This window comes from Pezoporus flaviventris, unplaced genomic scaffold, assembly GCF_033815535.1.
Source record: "Pezoporus flaviventris isolate CSIRO_AGI_PZ_B2104156 unplaced genomic scaffold, CSIRO_AGI_Pfla_v1 ptg000007l, whole genome shotgun sequence".
In the NCBI taxonomy this organism is placed as follows: Eukaryota; Metazoa; Chordata; class Aves; order Psittaciformes; family Psittacidae; genus Pezoporus; species Pezoporus flaviventris.
In genome coordinates, this window is record NW_026892555.1 from 43041676 (window position 1) to 43062592 (window position 20917).

General features: G+C 40.9%; 1 protein-coding gene across 26 annotated transcripts in view; it reads right to left on the minus strand.

Moving 5' to 3' along the window:
* The window catches only part of DTNA (dystrobrevin alpha), a 230824-nt gene that overhangs the window by 65091 nt on the left and 144816 nt on the right, over nt 1-20917 (minus strand). For all 26 annotated transcript variants that reach the window (XM_061448537.1, XM_061448530.1, XM_061448534.1 and 23 more), the window contains 2 exons: nt 8240-8453; nt 529-614 (listed from right to left, as the gene is read on the minus strand). In XM_061448537.1, coding sequence (XP_061304521.1) covers nt 529-614; nt 8240-8453 — 300 coding nt within the window. The remainder of the gene's footprint in view (nt 1-528; nt 615-8239; nt 8454-20917) is intronic.

A 20917-nucleotide genomic window follows, 5' to 3' on the forward strand; every position in this document is an offset into this window, starting at 1 on the left:
CTTCCGGCTAACTCCCAGTTACATCCTGGGCATGACGTGCTGTGGTATGGAATAGCTCTTTGGTCAGTTTGGGTCAGGTGTCCTGTCTCTGCTTCCTCCCGGCTTCCCCTCTTCCCTGGCAGAGCATGAGGCTCACAAAGTCCTTGGCCAAACCAAAACATCTCTATCAGCTCTGTTCCCGAGCTGAAAGTCAAAACACTGCACTGCACCAGCTACCAAGGAGGAGAAACATGACTGCTACTGCTGAACCCAGGACACCTGTACTCTGAATTCAATCATCCCAAAGAAAAAAACTAAACCCTACCAATCAGAACCTCAATATATGCAATTTGGATTCAAAAATATTAAGTCTGGTGTGAAGTTCATCCAAACACTTAGCAGGATTTACTTGGAGATATATACAGTGCAAATCCAAAACCCAGCCATGAAACTACAACTTATCCTAATTCCCTCTTTTCCTAACTGTGCTGTTATTTCTCCAAGTACAACAATGATTAACAAGTAAAAAGCATCACCCAAAAGACTTACATCTTAATTTGTCCATGATTTTTCCTCCACAAAGAGTTGCCAAGGCCATTTTGACAGCAAAAACAGAAATTTTACCATGTCCTTCCCTGTTCAAAAATAAAGAGTAGACATATTTAATACATCCATTTTACAATATGGATCTCTTTCCTTTTAAAATGCATATAATTGACATCACATATTGTAATGCACACTGCAAGCGGATTGACGTACAAAGAAATAAGACCTTTAAAATCAGTTTGTTTTGTGGGAACACACATCAGTACACTGTTTGGTAAAGATCTAGGACAGATTTATTATGTATATGAAGCTCAGTGTTAAACTGTTTACCTCATTATACACTAAGGTGATGATTATTACTGCTATTTGTGCTACAGTAGCACTGGAAGGCACCTATCACACTCATGCTGTCCCTGTCCTAAGTGCACTATGTATCTTTGTCCCTAAAAGACTGCAAACAACACCACTAGGAGCAAAAGTCAAAGGACTCACATGACTGAACAAGCTGCATATTTAACCTGTTAATAAGGCCTGACAATTGCTTTTTAAATGATACACCTGCACCCCGAAGAACCTTTAAGAAGGGGAATATACCTGCATCCAGAATGAGCAAAGGGCATTTCTTGTGATACACAGAAGAGTCCCCGGTTTCTTCAAGTTGAGGTTATGCCTGGATTTCTCTTTTCAGCTTAAAATGTGTAATGCTGTTAAATGTCAAATGCACACAGGAGTATGCCTTGGGGTAAAAAGATCTATTTTTTTCTGTAAATCCAGTCACTTTCAGGTAAAAATAAAAGACTTCTTTTTTTTTTTTCTCCCTGCAAGGGTCAGACCATTCAATGTGCTCTTAGGATGCTCTGTTCACCTTTAACATGCTGCCAACTCTTCCTTCAACTGTTCTGAAGCACTCAATGGCTTAACTGTGTTGATCCTCTTGCTATCTTCATTCTCCCTCTACAGTCAGAACAGTCCCCGGTGATTACTTGCCATTATAGAAACTTTGGCATACTCAAGCTGAGTGAGTAATACATGGCTTCACACATCACAAGGCACTCTTAGCTCTTAAAACACCTATCCTCCCAGTTTAGGCAAAATTAAGTCCAGTGTTGACAGGAATGGCAGAACAAAAATGCTGTTACGTCCAGTCCCTTAACAAAGATGAGAATGAACATGCTTTTGTAAGTTCATCTGCTTTTTAATGTCCCTTTTTTGGCATCCAAATGGTGAATTAAGTTTCTTCTTTGAATTCTCAGAGTCTTACTATAAGGCAGTAAAAGTTCACAGCTGCACTGAAGCAACTTTTGTCTGTCATCCAATCTCCTTAGCATTACTTAATAGCCTCTTATATGCCTGTTTAATGACATCAGTGAGCACACGTCATCATGCTTTAAAAAAGAGACAGTCAACCAGTATTTATGAGCTCAGCAAAATGACACCCATGTCTCCTTCTGTATTCTACTGATAGGGCTAATGATGGGAACAGATAATAAAGCTTTGTGTCATTTTTTGGAAGTAGAGTTTCTGCGACCTTCAGTCTGTATCAGGGAACATTATGTTTGTAAGAGGCTTCCTGGTAATATATATATATATATATATATATATATAATTCTGTCTTAGATAGCCAAACTGCATTGGAAATAGCAACACATTAGAATATAGAAATCTAGCTCTTTATCAATGTTTCTGAAATTACTCTATTGATCGTCACTCATAATGCTAATGAAGAAGATCAGTACTAAAATATAAACTGATTCTGGAAAGCACAGAGCCTGTGACTTTCCCTCTCTGCTCACCACAAACCAGACTAATACAGTAACATGCACATAATAGCCATTAGTGGTATACTCATATCAGTACATTAAAGCATGCTACATGCTTCACCCCATCTTCATTAAGTACTCAAGACTTCAGAAAATGACTCAGTTCCCTAAGCTTGGCTAGCTAATAATCTTTAAAGTCTGGTGAATTGGATTTAGTTCTGCATCAGTGTAACCTATGATTCTAAGTATTAATTCTAAATATTCTTTACATTCATTTAAAATTCTGTTTTTTTTTGTCAGAAAATCAGCTAGAGATACAGACAAAAAGAAATAAATTCACTCTTTATTATGTTCTTTAATGCTGCCTTTCATGCGCATTTTCTTTCTCATTACATTATGTTCTCTTTGACTGGCTTCATAAAATCAAAACCACAGTATACAAATTGCCAGTCTTCTGTATTTTTGTTGACTGGATTCTAATTCGTGTAAACCAGGACCCAGCACTGCTATGGCTGAGAATTTCGTCTCTTTTATTCTTTTTGTGTGTGCTGCCCTTTAGACCTTTGGGAGCTTTTCTGCACTGTTTCACCATGAGGCTTTCACCTGCCTTTAGAACAGTTGCTATACTTTAGAAAAACAAATGCTAAGTGGAAGCAACAGTGTTATTAAGAAGTGATAGAAGAACTAGAGTTAAAAATAAAGCCCATGTGGAAGTGCTTCAGATTTAGATTATTTTTCCCAGTAGGTTTAGTTACATTTACTATTAGGATTATATTTTTGAGTGGCAGACACATATCAACTGGCCTTCAGCTTTCCACCCCAGAGCCATTGGCTTTTCCCATACTCAAACAGTTATGGAACCCAAATAGAAAAAGAAAAGATTTCATTTATCTCTTCAGTCTCTCAATTTGAGTTGATTAGTTTTGACACTGCATTTTTTATCAGTCATTCGTATTCATAAAAGCATCACTGGAGCCAGTATAAACTCAATTTGCCCTCCAAATACATACATCTGGCTCTGTGTGTGCGCACATATACACATACATATATATAAATATACATGACTGATGAACAGACAAGATAATGGGGTTTATGGCTTGCCAATATCATCTGGATCCAGAAGTGCCCTAAGCTATATCTAAGCAGCACAGATGCCCTTGACTGGCATCACTGGGGCCCATTGGGTTTGGTGTGTAAAAGCAAATGCTGAAGCACTGGCTTACAGCAGCATGAAGATGTCTATTAAAGTCAGTGCTCCCTGAAATAAGCTTTAGGCTGGTTAATGCAAAGAGTTATACATTTTAGTGGTGGAAGTAAGAGAGGCCAGAAAATATTTTGACTTTTTACAGCACCTCTCTTACTGAGGTTACTCTTCAGATCCCTACGGAAAAGCACTAGAAGCATAAATGATGGCAAAAGCAAACCTTGAAGGTGATGTGCACTTAGCAACAACACAGGATGGAGTACTCAGGAAAGGGAATGATGACCAAGGCTTAAGGTTATCTCCTGCTACTTGGGGAAAAAAAGGGCAAAAAAATAACATATGCTTTTAAACACCAGAGCAGATCAGGTTTCCTCTTCAAATGCACGGCTGCAAAGAGAGACAGGCTCTCCCCAGAGCAAGGAAGCCCCATGACTACCTGATAAAACCGAAAGACCATACAAGGCTAAGTCCAGCTTCAGGGCCCAAATCTGCCTTCCTGGTCAGTAAGGAGTGATATCAAATGGACGACACTGTATCAGGATCTGTAGCAACAGTCATACCAAGGCAGCCGTATGTTGGGGAAAGCTATAGAGAAATAATATCACATTTTTCGAAACAGCAAATGTGTCCCATGAAATGGCCATCAAAAAAATATGATTTTTCTCACTAACCATGCATGAATGGTGCTCCCCCAATGCTTTAAGTTATCTTTTCCGAAACTAATGAAATTTCTTCAGTTACTTGTGGGCCTCCCGCTGCCCACCTGAATAAAGGGGAGCCAATTCCAAAATGTCAAAGGCTGCAATTACAAAGCCCCATTTTCACAAATGGGTTTCAGAGAGGAAATTTTATTGGAATTGAGCAAAATTCTTTCATTTAGGAGAGCAAAATACATAATGACCAAAATTCTGAAATACATTTTTTTTTGCTGGACTTCCTTCATAAAACTACCTGGCCTGTATGGCTTTCAGTGATCCGCCAAGGTGGAGAAGAGAGGGAATTAAACACTTTACAGCTCTGAATGGATGGGTGAGAAAGAAGTTATACTGCCAAAACAGATATAGAACATCTTCATGTATTGAACTCAGTATGATTCAAATGTGCATTTGATTAAACAAGGGTGTGAGTACTTCCTCTTTGTGGAAGTCAAGCTCCTCCAGCCAAATTGAGTCTGTTTCCTAGCCTAGATCTCACAGGTCCATTCATGGGACAGGTTTGTCAGGAGGACAGAGAAAAATCATCTGTTTTCTTGTCAGGAGGAGTCAGCAGGAGTAGCTGTACTGCAATACTGAGTCAGTGCTGAAGATGATGTAGCACAGAATATTTTACAGTCTGTTTAGAAAGAGTCTTTTTGGGAACAGCTTGATTGAATGAGGCTGATGTTCCACCTAGCCCCCTGGCTTTGACACTGGCCTGGGACGAATTTTTCAGAGGGGTTTGAACTTGTCATCTTTTTATAGTACTCACGTGCCAGTGAAGGAAACATGCTGTTATTTAATAAAGCCAGTTAATCACTTTAGACCTTGAAGCAAAAGCTACTGACCAGTTTTAATGTGCAGTTAAAAATGCAAATCAGGTGTGGTTTTGTCCAGTTTAAAGTCTGACCACCTCATTCTGCTCACTGGTTGTCACGGTCCTCTGCCACATGGTGCTTTCACACCTTAATGGCAAACTACTTGGAGCAGCACTTCTGTTTGTGCATTCTGACTGCATTGACTTGCAGTTTTATAAGGCTGCACTTCAGTTTTAGCTTAACGTGAAGGAGCATCACACCCAGTGTCAAGTGAAATCTGACACACTATAATTTTTCCCCACTTTTTCCTGCCTTCAGGATTAAGCAGGCTAATGACTCCTCAAGGCTGTGAAAAATACGTATAAAAACTGGGAAGAAAGGTCAGCACAGGCAGTCGGCAAGCTGGCCCACATGCCGTGGCATTGCACTGTGGTTCCTCTTAAGTTTTGCTAGTCAGGTTCTAGCTCCTGAGAAGACATATTTGTTGCAGGCCTAAGGAAATACTCCCTGAGAGAAACCTGACAGTTTTTCAGCAGGCTATAAATGAAGGAAGAAGCTTTGTTTAAAACACGGTACACATGGGGCAGTATATATTTAATTAGAACTAAATAAATGAGACAGTGGTAGGATTATTAGATTACAAATTACACACTAACTTTTCCCCATGGTCCTTTCATATACGTTAAGTAGGAGAATCCATTTGTCCACTCTCTTTCTTTGCATTTCAAATGGGTCATGAGAAACTGCACAACCTTTTCTGGACCTGCCCACATAACAGCAGGAACAGCTACGGCTCTGTGTAGTCACAAACACCAAAACCATCTCTGATCACTTAGAACAGCCTTCTTGTCTATACTGAACAGGTATTTGGTCTTGGTCAACTGTTTTGGTCTTAAAAGCTGTTCTGGTGGTTTTTTTTCAGGGTTTTTTTGTTGTCTGCATTCATAGACTCAAACGTGATCATATTAATATTCATTCATAAAAATGAGAACTAATTCCTCAGTAGCAACCTAGAAATTTGTATAGCGCTTCTGCAGGCCAACTGTTTCCTTAAAACACAAGAAGTAGAGTGAACGCAGACCGAAGATAACAGGATTATTTTAGAGGCAACTGTCATGATTTCAGCATTATTCATTCAGTTGGTAACCTCCCTTTTTCATCAGAAAAGACTACAGGCAATTTAGTTTAACTGTCCAGTTTCTATAAATGGGGGGAGAATGAGAAAAAGACTTCATCCTGCCTCACAGATCCACCCCCTATATGCAATGCACTGCTTCCCTCTGAGTGTGGAATCACAAGATAATACCTTGTTCTTCCTTCTACCAACTTGTAGCCTTCAGAGAAGGACCTTTCTGCTGCACTGCAGGGGATGGGAGGGAACATGGGCAGCAGAGACATCACCTCTGGTTAACCCCAGCACCTCTCACTGTTCCTGTCATATACAGAGCCACCACACTTCTTTTGTTTCCCAGAAACAAGGAAATCTGGACCACTACTGGTTGATAAACCACCAAAACGTTATTAGTCTGAACCACACTAAATGTTAGGGCACATCGAGAATTGGATGCTTAACCTGTATCTCTATCTCCTATTACAGTAAAGAGAGATTTAGTTGACACACATCTTCATGAAGCCTGAACTTTGATATTTCAGCCTGCACCTGAACCTCACCCCAGATGTTTGCTGCATTCAAGATGGGGTGAGAAGCAGCCAGTCCCTATCTCAACCCCAGAGCTGTGAGCCTCTTCCTGGGGATCCTTTGGGTGTCTCTGTCCTTCTGGGAAGTGCATCCTGTGCACCCTGCGTGCAGTGCACGACAGACTGAGCTGCTGCTTGGCAAATGGAGTGAGGGTCACAGCCTCCTCTCCTCTAGGAGGGTCTGATGTGAGCCCAGAAACAGGTAACAGCAGACAGTACATGGGATGCTTTCAGGGAAAGCACCTTACCCCTTTAAGCACATTCCCTGTTTCCCTACAGGGGAGCAAATTCCTCTCCTCCATTTTGCTGCAAGTAGCCTTGACATCTAGCTGAGATCTTCACCCCTTTACAGTGAGATACAAAACAAGCACATTATTGCAGGTCTTGCTTCCATAGTCTTGGGTCTTTTGCTGTGTTTATCGGCTGGGAAGCAGTTTGCTTGCAGCATGCAGCCATGCATGTATCTGGCCATTTTCATCGTCCTTCAGTGTTCTTGTCACAGCCACAGTGCTATAAATAGCCTGTTCCTTCTTTTATTGCCCTTGAAGGGAGAAAAATATTCCTGAAGGCTATGGCTTCACAACGGGTTGGTTTCTATTTCTTCCCCTCAGAGGGGCTGGAGGGGAGGTTGAGTGCAGCCTCCTCATGTGGAACATCTACTTTTCTCCCCGTTGCCATGGCGACTGAGCTGCTGGCTGGCCTGGCTCCAAAAGGTGCTCAATGACACCCAGCACTGGGGCCATGAAGGGAGAGGATGGGAAAGAGGGAGGAGGAGAAAGGCGGCACCTTTATTCGAATGTGTCATGGCCAGTGTTTTCAGCCGGTGAAAACTGAAAATACAAGCCATAAAGAGGCCACAGGTCATCAGCATCTGTCAGACTAAACACTGATCTCCAGTAATTTGGTTTTGAGGATGGCAAATACTGCACTACAGGTTGATGACTATGTATTCAGAAACTGTAATATGTATACCCAGTATACTCATTAAGATAAGTGGCTCGCTCTACCTCAGACTTGTCCTCTTTGTAATATAGGCCCCATGCAGTAATAAACAACATGAATTTCATCACCTCCGGGTCTTTATCCTATCTCTGTCATGGTCTCAAAATCATGCTGCACTGGCATGAGCCAGGGAAAAAAAACTGCTTACAGATGCAAGAACTTGCAGGAAAATGAGCTCCTTCAAAATAATGAGCTATTAACCCATGGCACTGCTGCAGAGGCATTGCAGTTGTGTCAGCCACTGGTGTGTCAATAAATAACATGGCAAATTAGAAGTGGATGTAAATTTGTTTCTGTAGATAATTCTTCTTTGATATAAACTGGAACAAGTCTGAGTAACTGGATGAAAACACAGTTGTGCTGAATTTGGCTCTGCATAAGCGAAAGCAGAGGTCCTTAATTTAGGCTCTCTCCCTAGTTACCACTATTCACACGCTCGTTATTTGGTCAGAACTGAGCTTGATCAATTGTTTTCCAAAGATATTTCCAGAGCAAGTAAAATCATTTCAGGAGAGGAAGAAAGAAAGGCAGACTTACGGATCAAAGGCCGCTAGCAAGAAGTTGAGCAGTAAGCTGATGGACTGCTCCACGTTGATCTGGTGGGTTGTCGGCATCCGTTTGTTAAGCTGGTAGAAGATAGTTGAAATCACAGCTTCCAGGCGAGCCACGTTCAGTTCTATGTTGGGGTCCAGGTTGTTCAGTGCGTTTTCCCGCAAGGCTTCTATCACATTCCAGATGTCCACAAGATGCACTAGGGGACAGGACAGAAAGAGTTAGTGGGGACAAGTGCACCTGAAAGCTCCTGAGACAAAGTCACCTCATCCCACAGGATGGTGGGGAATAACGAAATCACACAGGACATGCTTCGTGAATAATTGAACTAATGAGTGCATTTTCTATCACTGAGAATTGAACTTGGTAGAGGAATGAGCAAATAAAATTCAAGTCCATTAATAAACAAACAATATGGTGTAATATTAGTTGTAATGAGTACAACTTCAGCTTGGGAAATCACTCCTGACTGTAAAAATGTATTCAAGTAAAAATCTGTATTTTACGGAAATCACTGGAAGGTAAATATATGCTAATAGTTTTTCTGAACCATGCCTCTATGAATCCCCATTCAGAAATTACTCTTAGATATTAATTTGCATAGCAGATGGGCTTTTCAGCAGCTCCCATGAATACTAAGTGCTTATCACATACTGACATTTTGAGAATTCTTTTCAGCAATTTGTATGGAAGCAAAATATTTTACAGAAACAGAATTGTAACGGAGTCAGGGTAGACAAGCTACATTTAAACAAAGAACATGTAATGAAATGATCCCAAGAATATTTTGTGTCTTCTAAATATATTTGCCAAACCATGTGTTACGTCTCTCTTAGACAAAGTCCTGCGCTAAGCTGAAGCTGATGGGGGCTGGTTTTACCTACAAGAACAGCATCACCCTTCATATTGTACCCAAACAAAATATCTTGTTTGCATAGCTCTGTTATTGTGGCAGTGTGATCAGCTTGCTGCAGACTGGCATTTCCAGAAGCAGTGGACCATGCCAAAGACAAAAACAACCTACAGACGTTCAAAATTCAGATTTATTTCAAAACTGAACTCAAAGAATCATCCCTCTTAATCTTAAGTACTACCTAATGTCCTACTAAACTGTCAATAAGAAACAGATCATGAGGTTCAGGGTGCAAATTTTCCCTTTCCTTAAACAGAGAAACTACTGTATAGATTTTACTACATAGCATGGTGACATATCTTATGATATATCAAGGGCCATCTGTACATGGAAGGAGATGCATTTTTTTTGTGCATAGAGAAATCTAATTCTAATCCTCATCAGTGTATTTTCACTTGCTTGGTTTGCAGGTGCTGTCTTGGACCGCAATATGACATCATGGTCTGATGGAAGGGAAATGTAAGCTGATAATAGATAGATAATGACACAAAATATAGTAGTTTTACTTAGTCGGGAATTCTTCCCTATGAACTGGGTTTCCTTTCTTCTACTTCAGGAAAAAATAACCTCTAACTCTCTGCTACCACATGCATATGTAGGAGGAAGATACATCATACAGATGAGAGGCAACAGTAGCAGCAACTACCTAAGGCACTAAACAAGCCATTTTCCCACTTCTTGCTGTTCCCTAGTAAATAATTTGGAAAAAAATGAAAGGTGCATTCCTTATATTAAAAGGAAATTTATATAGGTGACGTAGTATACTGTTAGGTTGTCTTCAGAGTGTTGTCTCAAATTAAGCCAGGTGAGTAGAGGACACAACCTCTCTGAACTTTTCTTTTTTGTATTCTAGTTGGCAAAAGAGCATCTTACCAGTAAAAAAAACCCTGGCATAGATCTCAGATCCTTTTAATGCAGTAATTCTCCTTCACATTTAGTCAGTTTTCACTGTCAAGTTGCCACAAGGGTAATCTCGGTAAATGGGAGATGATCTCCAGGAAGACAGCCTGTACATAATAACTGACCCTTTCTGGGCAGCTTCTCCACAGGGCTCAGAGGTGAAACTAGGCAGAGAATGGAAGAAATCACCAGAAAACAGGTAACTCTCTAGTCCAGGAGAAAAGGGTTAATGAGCATTTCCCACTCTGGGTCACCATTATAAGGTAGCCAAGGATAGCCAAGCGCAAGATGCCTGAAGATGCAGCAACAGGGTGGAACGCATGCGTGTATTTTGTGGCCTTACTAACAGGGGAAAGGCTGGCAGAAATCAGAATGTTAAGCATGATGTCTCCATCAAGGTCTAGCTGTCACTGGCCATGAGGACTGTCTCTGGTAAGTCAGACCAAGCAGGTGAAGGAGGTGTTTCCACCAGCAGTTTCACCAGGCTAGCTTCTGGGTGTGAGGGTATGTGTGCAAATTGTTGAGCCTGAACTGTAGCTAAGATAAGAACATGAGAGATTACCAGGCACAACAAATAGCAAAAAGGAAGCAATGCACTAGCGGATGGTTAACCTCGACTTGTGGCTACACTAACGAGATAGCACCCTGAAAAACAGCACAAACAGGGGTACTAGCTGGCCAAGCCAGTAATTACTATGGCAACCATATCATAAATACAGAATAAGGCTGTAAAATCAGCAACATCAGAGCTAGTGGGAAAAGAATGAACAAGGACAAGCTCCTTGTTTTGAGCATACGTGTTTACTTCTGCAGATTTATGGAAACTTTGATGGTTTCCCTAGCACAGACAAAATGACACCCAGGGAGGATGAACCTGGCATCCAGACTTCTTAACAGTGAGAACTTCATGCAGCAATTGAATTAAATTGTGACAGCCTAATAGCCAAAAACTCTTGAATAAAGGAGCATGTAGGAAAAACAGCTGGCACAAAGAATGAGGCTGAAATGGGGACTGGTGTCTTTATTCTTCACATGATCCAGTACTGATACTATCTGGCTGCCAGAATTCCATGTTTCTTTCTTTTCCTACTGATAGTATATTTTTCATCACATATCCAGAGTCGGGTTTGATGATTGCTCTGGGAAAGGAAATATCCAGAGGCTACCAGATGTGGGACTAACAACGTCACTACATTAACACACCTGAAAGAAAAATACCGGGTATAATGTTACCTCTAACCTGAAAGCCTCATAAGGTACCCTGATACTCTTTGGTATGCCAGAAAGGTAGTGCAGAAGACTAAAAAAATGACTTACTGGAAATTACACAGCAGTAATAGTATCCCACCCATTTGTACTATAAATAATTTTACTTGGCCTTTTCTTCTTCCCCAGAAACACTTGAAACTGAATAAACAACAACCCTACCGCAATATTTTATTTTGCATTTAATCACAAATTACTACAGAGTAATCACTGCAAAGTAATACTTCCTGGAGGAGGAAATGGGAGATGTACAAAAGCCAGACTGTTAACAAGATCTACTAATCTTGCGAATATCAGCTGAAACGTCTAGCTCAAAATCACAAGCAGAGTTTGTCTGACTGCTGTATAGAGGACTGAAGCCTCCAGCTTTTACTCAAGTCTGCTATTACGGACAAGAAGAATTCACCCACCTAAATTTAAATGTCAAAAATAAGGTGTCTACTGTCAGCTGGTAATCAGGGCGCTCTCTAATGTCAGTGAAAGAAAAAGGCACCTTAAAACAGTTTGGGGACAGGTGGGACGGACAGTGCTTTGAAGGTGCCCATATTTCTTCAGTGACTACAGACAAAGCCTAAATCGACAAGCTTACAGGAGACATGTAACCTCAAAGCCAGTAAAGTTAACTGAGATGAATCTCACACCTTGCTCTTTAAACGTTAAGAAAATATTACTTTTTGTTCTGACTACTACATGGCCCAGAATAATTCGGGGTTTATTTAAAATATGAATAATAAATATTTTAATCTGTATGAACAGCCGCCAAATCTTGTCATAGTCATAGCTTCTTACACTGCATCACTTAACCTTGCACAGATTACATCTGGGTGTAGCGCCCTACTGATTACTCCAAATCCTCTTTTTTTTTTTTTTTTATGAAGTTTACTCATTTATTAAGCAGACACTTATTACATCACACTGCTAAGTCAACTTATCTGCTTTGGGAAAAGGCTGAGTAAAACAGAGCCCTCTGCAAGTTTCACTCTATTCATTTGCACTATTAGAAATTTATGCCTACAGCTAATATATCTGTAGTCTTTTCAATGTAGTAACAGAACCTCATCCTTGCAAACTTTGCATAAGCTTACATCCCCATCATTTTCTGTAATGCCTGCTACATTCACTTACTTATTTATCCATCCCTGAGATTGTTTTAATCTCACTGAAGAAAGCATCTCTCCTTACTTTGTTTGCACATCTAGTGCAGTAAAGTCTGAATCTGATTTCTACATGCTATGATAACAAGAAGAGTTTGCAGCGTAACAAACTAGCTTACAGATGCAGAGGAGCTTTGCTCCTAAAATCTACCTTAAATTCTCTCAACAAAATAAAACTCCACAAGTTTCTTTTTAATTTCTCATTGCTGTGGATGCTTTTGTTGTCTTACCCACATTTCCCTCTGAAAAGGGAATTATCCCTCAATGTGAGAAAGATGCCCTTTCTTAAATGAATCCGTAAAACTTCAGTGTCAGCAGAGGATGATTACACTGTAGGAGGAAAAGCTGCTTGTGTTTCGCACCTGTGAGCTATAAGGTAATTCAAAATCAGGCAGCCCAGCCAATCTTCACAGATCCTTTACAGAAAAGCCTTACACCCTGCTACCAGCACAGCTATCCATCTATAGAAGATCTTCCTCATTTGCCTGATGTGCGAAAAAATTCGTAGATGACTTCCAAAAGCAATTGCTAAACTATGTATTTCCCTTTAGGTTTTGTTAAGTGATTTCTAAAGTCACAGCTAAGTTAACATCTGCATTATTAGATCGTCTACGGCAAACACTGACTGCTAATTTAACTTTTATGAGATTCAGTAATATTTAAAGACTGTCGCAGAGGGTTTCATATGTGAACACGTTCTGTAACAGACAGACAGTGATTAGCGAACATAAACAAAGTTCAGTATCCGGATATAAGTGGGACAATGCAGATGAGCAGCATTACAGATGGCTGCCATTCACTCCATAGCAATTTTTACCCGAAAATGTACACTTTGAAGAGACCCTGGCTGAACTGCAGAGAATTAAGACCGATGCATGAAAATATACGCCAAATAACAAATGTTATTTCCTTCAGTGGACTCCTTTGGCTGTTAAAACAACATTTGGAGAGTGCCTGTTGCCAGCACATTGTAACTGATCAGTCTCTCTCTGCAGGATGTAAGGGTGAATGAAAGACGGTTGGCTCAGTTTGAAAGGAGTTTCATATTCTCCTCACACTAAAAAAGTTTTTAGACACTCTTGAAGTTTATATCCTGCCCTTCTGTCTTCACTTGTGTTCAGAATATCTTTTCCTATTGCATTTCACTACTTTGATGATGAAAGACTACTTAGCAGTTAGGGTGCAGAATTCCACCACCTACAAATCCATCAACAGGTTAATTTGTGGAAGAGGTGTACTCTGGTTACATCTGGAAAGTGCAGAATTTAGGACAAAATTATGTTGCTTACTATAAATACATGCGGCCATTTTATTGATCCCTATCCCCTCTCTTTTCTTCAAGCATTTTTTTAGTCTTCATTACCAAGAAAGCAACTTGCAACTAGTAATTTTCTGTTTGGTAGATAACAGTATCTTAATAGCTAAAACATGAGAGAAGAGATGGTCTACAGTTTTTCTTTTTCAGCTCAAGGCAAAGAAATTAAAATTTATTTATGCAGTGAAAAATGAAGTCTTCTTTCCATCATTCAGTTTGATTAGAATGATGGGAAGGCTGTGAGATAAAGATAATCTTGGATATATCACTAATCTCAAAGGGGGCAGATTACTTCAAACATCACTTGTCAAGAAATGATGTTGCCCTAAGCAAGCACAAAAGAGAAAACTGTAGTGGAAATATATATTCTAACTAGTAAAAAAAAGTAATTAAATAATTAAACCCAGTGTGTGTGCTTAAGCTTTCTTCCATGCAAAAATTCCTCATCTGTTCTACTGCATTTTTTTGTATTCCACCTGAATCATTAACTTTACAGTGTTATCATTCCATTATTACTAAATGAACATGGAAGAGCAGATTACATTTAATCAAACAAGGGAAGTGACTAAATTAGGTCTTTAATAATCAATTCAAATTTACTTAACATACACTAGGTCTAACTAAATCTAGGTTAAACATGCCCAGTTGATAGGACAGAATTCTTCTTTCATAGATTTTCCTTTGTTGGTAAATACAGGAAAAAGCTTTTAAAAAAGTTTTAATTTAAGTTTTAAATTATTTCCAAAATTTTAGTGTACATTTCATTAAGAGTTTAGTCCAGCAAAGCTCTTAGAAGCATTCTTGACTTTAAACATACTAGTACTGTAAATTGAAACAAATTGCACTTAACTGTATCTCAGGTATTTCAGGTGGATTTCATAAAAAGGGAAAGATTTATGCTTCCTTGTTCAATAATCCTAAAAATACAAAGTATGTTACACAATTCTTCTTTTTTTGATTAGAATCTATGAACCCATCACAAATCAGGGTATTGGAGCCATTTGTCATCATCATTGCTATGAAGACCTGGGAAGTTACTCATGCTTTCTGTTTGGCTCCCTCTTTCCTGCTGCAGGGCAGGTAACAGAGGACTGAGCGAGGCGGGTTTTCCCTCTAAACTATGCCTGTTTGTGGCCAAGCTGCCCCTCAAATCAGTCAGCTGTAGCATGATCACCAAAAGCTTAATCTACACCTCCCACTCCTCTGCAGATCAATGTGCCAGCTGTGATGACAGTTTTGTACACTGTCTGGCTGCCAAATCACATGAAAAAGAAAATGTACCAAGGTGTTGCTTCTTTTCAGGGCTAAAATGAGATACCAGCTTTTTGGCTAGGTAAATGTGGCGACAGCTGTCACCCTACATGGCCTGGCATGCCCAGGCTACTCATTGCCCAAATATCTCAGTCTGTACCTGGAAATATCCTGTATGTTCCTATTCCTCCTCTCACGTCCCTCAGGCTCCTCATATACCTCCCTTGCTGACGCCTGCTGCCAGAATTCATACAGTCCAGTGCATAGCTGGGCACCCACTAGGCAGCCAGTCCAATGAGCTTTGTATCCTTTGGGGCACTTTTGAATGCTCTGCAGGCCATCAACAGCTTTTGGTGTGCTTGCCAGTGTTTTCCAAAAGCAAGACTGATGAACTTCCAGCTTGTCGGCACATATTTGAATGTGTTAATGTCAAAATGTATTTCATTGCATCTTCTTGCTATTTCACTTGGTATCTAGGTTTTGTAGAGGCAGCGACTGGTGAGTAAATACTGTACGCTTAAAGAAGAAATTAACAAATTATTCAGAATATTTACTGCCATGCTATTCTGATTCCAAAATGCTTTGATTTTTAAAAACGTGTGTATCAGACCTATATTATAGTATGAGACGTTGTAAGAGGATGATACATTGACAACCAAGAGTAACTACAAACAACATTTACTTCTTTGCAAAGATTAGTCTTGTCAAAGACTGTCTACCTGGAATTGAATTTGGTAAGCTTTGTCTTCAGGATGAAGGCCCCTGCAACAAGTTGGACAGTCTGGGGCAAGGGAGACAACCTCAGTAGAAAATCTAGTTAGATGATGTTGAAGCAGACTGGCATAATCAAATCCATAGGACCCAATGGGAAATACACCCCCAAGTGCTGAGGGGGACGGCTGATGGCAACGCAAGGCCACTCAATTGTCTTTGAAAGCTTGTGGCAACTGGGTGAGGTTCTTGAGGGCTCTGAGAAAGCCACTATTGCTTTTATTTCCAAGAAGAGCAAGAAGAAGGCGAGGTAAAACCTCACCTCAGTCTCTGGAAAGGACTTGACATTTCCAAGCACATTAAGGACAAGAAAGTGACTGGTAGCAGCATGGATTTATGACAGAAGAATCATGCTTGACCAACCTCTTTGCCTTTCACAGTGAGGGGAAGGGGGGCACAAGGGACAATTGAGGATGTTCTTTATTCTGACTTTAGCAAGGCTTTCAACACTGTGTCCACCAATATCCTCACTGGCAAACTAGTAAGTATGGGCTGCATAAGCAGACAGTGAGCTGGACTGAAAACTGGCTGAACAGATAAGATAAAAATCTTGTGATCAGCGGCATCAAATGCAGTTGGAGGCCCGACACTAGTGGTATAGCCCCAGGCTTCATAGGGGGGCCTTAACCATTTAACACCTTCATCAATGACCTGGATGATGGGACAGGGTGTACCCTCAGCAAGTCTGCAGGTGATACAAAACTGGGGAGGGTGCCTGATACACCAGAGTACTGGTCTGCCATTCAGAGTGACTGACCTCAGCAGGCTTGAACAAGACACTAGCAGGAACTGCGTGAAGTGCAACAAATGGAAATAATAAAGTCCTGAACATGGAAAGGAATAACCCCATGTACAGGCTAGGTGCCAACCAGCAAAGGCAGCCAACATCCTCCTGGGCTACGCTGGACAGTGCATTGCCAGGAGATGGAGGGAGGTGATCCTACATATCTACTCAGCACTGGTGACACATCTGGACCTCTGGGTGCAAAGTCCTGCAAAGGGCCACAAAGATGATGGAGGGACAGAAGCAACTGTCACATGGGGAGAGGCTGAGAGAGCTAGGACTGTTCGGTCTACAGGAGGGAAGGCTCAGGAGGACTTTGTAAGGGTGTAGAAACATTTGATGCAAGACAGTAAAGACTTGCAGTGCCAGGCTATTCTCAGGGAAAGGACAAAAAGAAAAGACAGAAGGAAATGGACACAAATTAAACTACAGGAAAGCATTTAAATACAAGAAAAAAATATCCCCTGTAGGGCTGTCAAACATTGTGACAGGCTGCCCAGAGGCTGTGGAGTCTCCATCCTTGAAGACACTCAAACCCAAACTGGACACAGCCCTGAGCAATCTGTTCTCTCTCCAGAGATCCCCACTAACCTCTGAGATTGTGATTCTGTGATGTACTTGTCTAATCATGAACTTACACTGCAAAACCATATAATAACTCTTACAAGAGAGGAATCAGTGTTGCCACATTGATTTTTCTCTAAAGCCACTGCTAAAGTAAACTGTGCTCCAAGCCCTTTTTCTGACACACAGTAAGTTAAAAAGCAACCCAGAGCCTGCCCTGAGGTCTCATGAATGCTTGGGAAGGAGTCCTCCACACCCTCAAAAGGTTTTGTGTGAGGTGCACAGAGGGGCCTTCGTGACACTCTGTGTACTCAGACATAACCTCAAGCTTTCCCTTGAATGCCAACAGATCTCAGAGGGAGCCATGGTTTCAGTTAATCCCATATTGTGATGATGTGCTCTCCCTGCAACCAGACTTTTACTTCCTGTAATTATGCTCAAGTGATAACCACCAGTGGCAGTGGTAATGGGTATGTCTAGCTGTGATGGCTGCATCTAACTCAAAGTGGATTTGATAGAGATAAGTAACAACACAACGGCCAAGAGCAACATGTGGTCCCCGCCCGCAAAGTGCTGGTCCAGGTCCAACTCAAGCCAAGTTTGTAAGAAACTAACTTCTGTGCTTGGTATGCAAACATGAGTATGAGTCAATATCTCACTCTATAAACAGCGGACAGCCCAGGTCCCATTGAGGTCTCCTGCATGCCAGCAGGCTGCATGCCAGCATGTCCCTGTGAGTAGGGATGCCTCTAAAGGTTACTCCTTGAGGTTCAGAGATTCTTTGCTGCAACAGATTCTTGGTAAGTGATTAATAGCATGCTACACTGTGAAATCTTAGCTAAGTGATATAAAGGGTTGATTGTGCACATAAACCGCTGACCAAGTCTGGGACTAGGTCTGGATTCACCTGCACCTAAACTCTCCTCTGAGAAGGAGTTTAGGATGCAAGGGGGTCCTTTTTAAACCTCCTGCCTCAACGGGAGGGTCTCCCTGACAGTTTTGTCTCACCCAGTCCTCTATGCAGCAAATAATCAAGTGTACCTGACCATCGAATGTTGTTAAACCACTGCTGCATTTACTATCAAACTATTAAATCACTGCTTTATGTCAATAAACATTTTACTACTTCTCTCCTATGAATGAAGTGTGTGTTGTGGTTTAAGCCCAGCTGGCAACCTAGAACCACGCAGCTGCTCGCTCACTCCCCCACTTCCTCCCCCCGCTCCCGGAGGTATGGGGAGGAGAATCAAAAGAATGTAACTCCCATGGGTTGAGATAAGAACAGTCCAGTAACTAAGGTATAACACAAATCACTACTGCTACCACCAATAGTGATAATGATAAGCAAAATAACAAGGGAAGAGAATACAACCGCTCACCACCCACCGACTGATACCCAGTCCAACCCGAGCAGTGATCTAGCCCTTCTGGGTAACTGCCCCCAGTTTATATACTGGGCATGACGTGCTGTGGTATGGAATACCTCTTTGGCTAGTTTGGGTCAGGTGTCCTGTTTCTGCTTCCTCCCGGGTTCCACTCCTCCCTGGCAGAGCATGAGGCTCACAAAGTCCTTGGTCAGAGCAAACATTACAGAGCAACAACTAAAAACATTGGTGTTATCAGTGCTGTTCCTAGGCTGAAAGTCAAAAACACAGCACTGCACCAGCTACTAAGAAGGAGAAAAATGACTGCTACTGCTGAACCCGGGACAGTGTGTCACTCCATCCATGACGCCTGTTAGCTGCATGCATTCCTCCTGTTTACCTCTTTGCCTGTGCTGTGAGAATGTGCAGGTGTGTGGTACACACCAGCCCAGCAGGAAGCTGGAGTAAGGCTATCCACTTGGCCACCCCAATGGTGCAGACCCAGAGTGAGGAGGACTGCCTGGTTAAAGAAGTAAATATTCAGACCAGCCAATAAAAACATCTTTATTTTAAACTACTGTGCATGCGGAGTTAAGTCTGGACTCACTGAATCAACAAAGATCACATCTCCATGTGGTATGACACTGGACAAGTGATGCACTAGCCATTAGGAGCTGGGTTCTGTGTGCATGTGCTGGCCACAGAAGACATTTCTGAATGGCTGCCAAGCCTGGCTACTGGGTGTCTGAAAATCTGAAGGACATGATGTGTACAACTGAAACACTGTTTTAAAGGTTCTCCTGTCCACATACCTGGGCTTGCAGCCTTGTATCCCCACTTACTGTTCTGCCCAGAAAGAAAAATGAGTTATTCTAAAGCCTTCCGAGATTCTACAGCACATTAAACAAATTTTGGAAGTGTCTGCCAAACTGGCCAAGTGCTAGTAGCAAGGAATATCCATTAGGCTAACAATGCTAACAATGGGGTCTCTTTACTTTTAACACAGTACATGACAAGTCCACCAAGGTGTAAGAGTATGTAAAGATCTCCAGTAAAATTCTCCTTCATATTAATTTAATTTATAATACAAGCTCCTTTCCCCCTGCTTTCAATTCCAGCCTATTTTGTCTCACCTATATATAACTACAGCCTGAAGGGCTCTCTGTGGGTGGCAGAAGAGGCCATCAGTCTCCCCAAGGAGTGGCACTAATGACAGTCAATTCTGCAAATGGGAACAGTGGGCAATGCACCCTGAGTGCTGGGCTGGGAAACCGTTGCCAGCTACTTGTCACCCAGATGCTGAGAAAGTGTTTCCTCTTTTAAAAGCACTTTGAATTAAGTATGACATATATAAAATAAAATGATTTAAAAAATCTAATTCTAAGCATCTTAGTATTTTGATAACAGCCAGGAAAGACCACTCAACTAAAACTCTGCACTGCTGCTAATAAGTCACATAGCTTAAATTCATTGATTATACACAATTTTCTTGGTTTAAGAGTTAAATGTATTTGTGAATTAAAGACCAATGTGTAAATAGCAGCCCTGGCTGGCACAGCCACAAACTTGATAAATCTCACTCCCCAAAAGACAATGGTATTCCTACATTATGTATCTCTATTATTCTTGCTATCCCATCATAATATTATTTTAATGAGAAAGGCTTTATTTGAGGCATTGTGTGATCAAGCCTCAGTCTATCTTAATAGTCAAATAGGATTTACAAGTGTCAGCTTTAAATTAGCCAAAGAATTAATGGGGACATGAAGTAACAAAACTTGGTCATTAAATACGTATGATACACAAAAGCTTTCTCATTTCTTTTATAAAATAAGGTCAAATTGCCTTACATCTCAGTTTATATTTCAATTAGTGAAATTACAGCATTTCAAATTTTTAATGAAATATAACTCTTCTGAACCGTATTATGGCAAATCTCATGTGTGAGGAAAAAGCTTCTGCACTCCCAAAAGGTGGCATAAAACCACCCTCGATGCTGGGTGACACTGTGTCTGAATTTGATTTTCAAAAGAAACTTAATAGATAGAAACTTTATTAAGGAAACTTTCAAAAATGTTTCTAGAGAAAAGAAAAAGCCATGTCCCAGCCCTCCTACTTAGGAAATTAAACTAGAAGCTCATAAATGACTGAACATAAGAGAAGAAAATTGTAATTCTAGAATCTGTGACAACTCATATTGTGTGAAAGGACCCAAGACAAACCAGCTTTTAGAAGACACAATGCATAAGCTTTCTGGTAGCCACAGTCCTGACCACAGGATGGCACTACTGGGTATCTTTTAGCAAGTAACAGCACACATTTGCCGTAAGATTTTAACTCTCTACTGGCAGTATGTCAAGACAGCCAACACAAATCAAAGG